The 6,257-nt window shown below is 37.4% G+C and overlaps 1 protein-coding gene across 7 annotated transcripts in view; it reads left to right on the forward strand.

Moving 5' to 3' along the window:
- The window catches only part of NBEA (neurobeachin), a 453,563-nt gene extending 448,732 nt beyond the window's left edge, over positions 1-4,831 (forward strand). For all 7 annotated transcript variants that reach the window (XM_069969916.1, XM_069969921.1, XM_069969920.1 and 4 more), the window contains 3 exons: positions 1,606-1,802; positions 2,367-2,518; positions 4,555-4,831. In XM_069969916.1, coding sequence (XP_069826017.1) covers positions 1,606-1,802; positions 2,367-2,518; positions 4,555-4,645 — 440 coding nt within the window. In that variant the 3' untranslated portion in view covers positions 4,646-4,831. The remainder of the gene's footprint in view (positions 1-1,605; positions 1,803-2,366; positions 2,519-4,554) is intronic.
- The last annotated feature ends 1,426 nt before the right edge of the window (positions 4,832-6,257 follow it).

Below are 6,257 nucleotides of genomic sequence, written 5' to 3' on the forward strand. Positions count from 1 at the left end.
AACAAAAGGAGCAATCACCCAGAAGGCGGGCATTTTCTTTACATCTGTGTTCTCACTTTCAGCAGTAAGAGGAGTGCTGGGGAGAGACGTGTAGTAAATATGTGTACGACATGGGCCCGCACAGCCCGCTGACCCCGGCTGAATATATCACAATTTGCTTTGAATAATTGAGGTTTTTTTTTCTTTTATTGTGCACAGTGTCAGCTTCCAGTCTGTTTGTATTGATGTTTACATCTAAGCATATGTGCGCTTTTTCGATCAGTCATTGTACTTGTTGGCATAGGGTAAACACAGGGACATGGCAGCACCTGCAGCTGCCACCATTCAATCTGAGGAAAATTAATTCTAAGATCCATGTGACATAATATTGATCGGGGTTGCGCTTCGTGCCAGAGTTCAGGAATTAATGAAAGGGTTAATATACATTAATTCAAATTAATTATTGAGTTCAATTTCCTTTAGAACCTGCGCAGCTGTGTGATGCCTGATCAGCAACACACAGGAAGGGGGCGCTATACATCATAGAACATCATGTAGAAAACTATCAGGGTGTGTTTGCCCAGGACAGATACACCAACAAAAAGGATGAAATTTTATTATGTCATCCCGCATATTGAAGAAAAAGATCTGCACAGGATCTGTGCAAAAATTAATCTGGCACCTGGATTTGAAATCCTTAGCATGTTAGTCCGTGATAAAGTAAGTTTCAGATCATAGACTAATACAGTATAATATAGTCCATAGGCTATATTATGCACCTGTATTTCTGGCGATAAATTAAAACGCGGACAGATTATACATGTCCTAGACGTGGCTGTGGGGAAGTGGATTATGTCCATATGTTATGGGACTGTGGAGAGCTAAAAAATTACTGGGTCAAAGTTTACAGTAAGATAAGGGAAGATAGGGAAGAAGGGAAAGATATTATAAATAGAGATTAAAATGTAGGATTGGGTGTGTCCCCCCCCCCCCCTTTTCCCTTTTTTTTCTCCATCCAGTGGTCCAGGGAGTTTTGTGGGGAAGGGGATTGAGTATGGTACCTATGTAAAAATTTGTATGATAAAAATGTGGATATTACTTTTTTGTATGTAATTAAAAAAAAGTAAATTTCACATGATTATTTAATTTTTATTTTTTTTATAGTTTTTTTGGCTGTCTAATAATCCACTGTATTTAATATCTAATACTGTGTCTAATATTCCACTCTGATATCTAATAATTTCTAATGATAATATCTAATAATCCACTAGATCTGATATTTAATGATATGTAATAATCCATTGTATCTGATATCTAATATGATATGTAATAATCCATTGTATCTGATATCTAATGATATGTAATAATCCACTGTATCTGTTATCTGATATGATATCTAATCCACTGTATCTGATATCTCATATTATAATATCTAGTAATCCACTGTATCTAATCTGATTGTTTTGACTTTCTATTCAGTCAAAATTTCTGTATTTGAATTGAATTTGTGTTTTCAACTAAAAAAAAAAAAGTAATTAAACATAAAAAAAATAAAAAATAAAAAAAATAAATAAATATATACACATATATTTTATTAACTCTGCTTTTTTTTCCTCTCTCCTGTAGAGGGTCCATGCTTGGTCCATACAATCACAGGGGATCTGCTTAGAGCGCTGGAGGGACCGGAAAACTGCTTGTACCCTCGCTTGATTTCAGTATCCAGTGAAGGACATTGTATTATATACTATGAGAGAGGAAGATTTTGTAATTTCAGCATAAATGGCAAACTTCTGGGACAAATGGAGATCAGTGACTCAACCAGGGTATTTATCTACGAGTTTTTGTTGTTTTTATTTTTCATGGAAAGTTTTAGAATTATAAATTACACTAAGCAAAATGTATTGCGTAAACTAGTCCGCAAGGAATAATAATCTATCACTGAGCAAGAATACAAGGACCCACCATTCATTGGAGCAGTAAGGATCCTTTTCTGTGGCTGTCTCATTTAGCTAGAGCAGCTATGTTACCTGCCAGCAGACCTTTAAATGGATGCTGTCTTGTTGCAGCCCAATCTATAGGCTCCTGTTATAAAACAGGAGGAGCTGAGCAGATTGCTATAAATATTTGTGGCAAATGTTCCAGGATAACTAGTCATTTATTCACATAAATCACAGCTCATAAGTAGCATGTGGGCAGTCCTACTCAGTGACTGACAGCTCTGTTTATTTACAGGGGGTGGGGGGTGTTATACTGTGCATGTATGTCCATAGAGACTTCAGTGCTGGGTGTCAGTCTAGTATTTTCCTGGGTGATAATTTGGTTTTTGTTACTTTGCGTGAGTCGTCTTGCAGCCGTTGTGAATGGGAGCTATGTTCTGTTTTGTCCAGGCCATCCTCCTGAGCAGCGATGGGCAGAATCTTGTGACGGGCGGAGATAATGGAGTTGTAGAAGTCTGGCAGGCTTGTGATTTTAAGCAGCTCTATATTTACCCTGGCTGTGATGCCGGGATCAGAGCCATGGATCTGTCACATGATCAGAGGTGAGTCTGCTTCCCACAGTACATCATATGATGTGATATCTGTATGTAATGTATTGATCTATACCGATAGCAATAACCAGAACTGCAAAATACAATGTCCTGTAAGAGACAAATATCCTGAATTCTTAACCCAACCTGGTGAAATCCTTACTCCTACTTCTATGTCATAGAAGTCTAATGTAGGAAAGGACAGACTATTCTAGTGCCGAGCTCTGGGTCCTGCAAGTTTTCTATTCTACCAATTTACATAGTGATGAAAACTAAGCAGAGGTTACTGTACAAGTGACATTTCATACCTGCCCGGTTTCCCCAAGAGACAGAGTCTTGGTTAAGCCACATTGATCCCTCCTCAGACACTTCCACCTGAAAGACGTGAAAATATATTGTACCGCTAACTATATAATTACATTCAGACCAGAGGAGGAAGGAGATACCAAATTTTCTAACATTTATTAAAAGTTGGAGCACTATTCTCCTTGCATAGGGCTTAAAAGGTACATCCAACTACAATTGTAGTTTTGCCACAGGTGAGAGGCCGAAATGTCTCCATTGCTGATCTTATGGTTATGAAGACCTCCCGGCTGTCTCCTGAAGGCAAATGTTGATAGTAGAGATACCTGCCTTGTTTGGTTAGCAGTAGATATGAGCGAGTTTTCTAATGCTGGATCAAACACACTGTCAAAATGATGGTCGTTTTTATTGGATAGCTATTAGAGATGAGCGAACCTCGAGCATGCTCGAGTCCATCTGAACCCGAACGTTCGGTATTTGATTAGCGGTAGCTCCATAACTTGGATAAAGCTCTAAGGTTGTCTGGAAAACATGGATACAGCCAATGACTATATCCATGTTTTCCACATAGCCTTAGGGCGTTATCCAACTTCAGCAGCCACCGCTAATCAAATGCCCAAAGTTCGGGTTCAGATCGACTCGAGCATGCTCGAGGTTCGCTCATCTCTAGTTAACAGCTATTATTTATGGCCTTAACCTGGAAAACCCATTTAAGTCAGAAACTTGTTGCACTTATTGATGCTTGTAGATCCTGTTGACATTGGAGAAACATAGAAGACTGTCGGCAGAAAAAGACCACCTGGTCCATCTAGTCTGCCCTTTTAGTATTTCCCTTCTCATTATCTTAGGATATATATATATATATATATATATATATATATATATATATATATATATATATCCTAAGATAATGAGAAGGGAAATACTAAAAATAAATATATATATATATATATATATATATATATATATAATTATTTTCCAGGCAAGTTTACATTTACTTACTGTACATTTACCAACCACATCTGCTGGAAGTTTGTTCCAAGCATCTACTACTCTTTCAGTAAAGTAATATTTTCTCATGTTACTTCTGACCTCTCCCCATCTAAACTCTGACTGTGTCTAATTGTTCTTGAGTTCAGGTTTTTTTTTTATTAAAAACACTTCCCCTTTGAACCTTTAGTCCTTTAAATTATTTAAAGGTTTCTATCATGTTCTCCCTTTCCCTTCTTTTCTCCAGACTATACAGATTTAGATCCGTAAGTCCTTCCTGATATGTTTTATGCCTGACACCCTCTACCATTTTTGTAGCACCTCTTTGGACCCTTTCTATGTTGTTCATGTTTTTTTGTAGGTGAGGTCTCCAGAACTGGACACAGTATTCCAGATGTGGCCTCACCAGAGCTCTATACAGCGGGATCACAATCTCCCTCTTCCTACTGGTTATACCTCTAGCTATACAGCCCAGCATATGATTTGCTTTCCCTACCACCTGGTTGCACTGGTGACTCATTTAAGGTCTTAGAAATCCCTGCCCCTAAATCTTTCTCTTCTGAAGTCTTTGCCAACAAAGAACTGATATGATACTCAGAGGACTCCTTCTCCCCAACAGTGAACTGCCCTTTCCATTGTTTTGACCACTTATCTAGTAAAGCTATATCATTATTCATATTACTGACACATTGATGCAGTGTTGATGTCCAACCATATGCAACATCTAACCCTTGTTTCCTTTTATTGCCTTGCAGGACCTTGATCACTGGCATGGCTTCTGGTAGCATTGTAGCTTTTAATATAGATTTTAATCGATGGCATTACGAACATCAGAACAGATACTAAAGATGACTGAAGTGCTGAATGCCAAGTTTCATGCTGAGAGCACAAGCGCTGCAGTTACAAGGCGTTGTCGTCTCTGGTGGAAGAGCAAGCCTGCATTGAGCTCCATTGTACATTCCATTACACTCAGCAATAGCTGTACATTGTAGTCAGCAAACCACTTTACATTGTGTGTTTTTTTTTTTTTTTTCACAACTGAACACCAGCTGCTAAAGGCAAGCCTGTACGATGTATATTACGAGCGGTAGGAGGAGTCTCGGAAATTATTTCAATTTTATTTATTCATGAAAAAAGCCGGTAGGACACATCACAAAGAGACTTTTGGTCACTCCTGAAGAAGACCGTGTCCAGCTGCTATGGTGTTTAGTCCATGAATCTTACATCCCATTTCCAGCCTCTTTTCAAGCTGTGAAAAAAATGAAAATAAAATAAAAAAATTAAAAAAAAAACAAATATAAAAAATATGTTTGATACTTTGTACATCAGATGCACATCTTTAACTTTAAAAAGGGATACTTTTGTAAAAGTAAAACCTTGTATAAAGAACAAAAAAAAAAAAGTTTCTTAGTTTTATCGTGAAGCTAAACCGTGCTTGTACTTTACACCTGAGGGATCAGGTGTCTCCATGAAACTAAAAAGATGCAGCTTGCATTAAAAGGTTGAATATGGGTTTGTCCAATCCTTTTAACATTTACACCAAAATCTGCTTTTGCACTTTTTTTCTTTTAACACCCCCCACCCCCCCTTCTTAGTGAAATCCCATAAACTTTTAAAACCTAGGGATCTGAAGCCATGGTTTGCCATAAATCTCTCATAAGAGACATACTTGCTGTGGTTCTTGGTTTATTTATGATCACGATGAAGGAGAGATAAGGCAAATATATATACGTACATATATATATATATATAGGTACACCCTGTTTTGTTTTTTTTTCTTCTCCCCCCGAAAGGTCTTACATTTCATAGTGCCGATCAACATGGGTTCAAGACGAAAAGAACAAGCCCCACTGTACACAGGGAAAAGGGGTTTAGAATAAAAAATTGTGAAATTTTATTTTGCGTAAATTGCTTAGGCTTTGGTTACGGATTGGTGTTACTCTATCACGGTGGCCCTTACGTTAAGCCACGCAGCCAGCCTAAGACACCGGACAATACGATACTGCAGTGATGGCTGTAAAAAATATTTTCCTGCACATTGTACTGTTAAAGGACACACCCAGGGGTAAATACACTTGTTTCTTCTTTGTATATTTAGTGACTGTATTGTCATAGATGTACATATTGTGTCGGTAGGGCTATGAGGCATGTAACAGGAATGTAATTTACACTCACTTGCAGTCATTTATTTTAAAAAGAAAAAAAACTTGTCAAATAAAAATGAGAATTTGTATTGGCACTTTGCACCAGAAACATATCATTATTTATTGATGTGATTATTTGTTCTCCACCTTGTATTAGTAAGTTTTACCACTTGGTTTCTTCTACATTGTTGTTTGTATTTTAAAAGAAAAAAAAAAAAAAGAAAACAATTGACTCCGATACACTGAGGGGAGTCGCCGTAAATATTAAGTTATTCATCACCAGTCTGTAAGCAATATCTTGAGTTGTAGCTTAG

This window comes from Dendropsophus ebraccatus, chromosome 5 (genome assembly GCF_027789765.1).
Source record: "Dendropsophus ebraccatus isolate aDenEbr1 chromosome 5, aDenEbr1.pat, whole genome shotgun sequence".
Classification (NCBI taxonomy): Eukaryota; Metazoa; Chordata; class Amphibia; order Anura; family Hylidae; genus Dendropsophus; species Dendropsophus ebraccatus.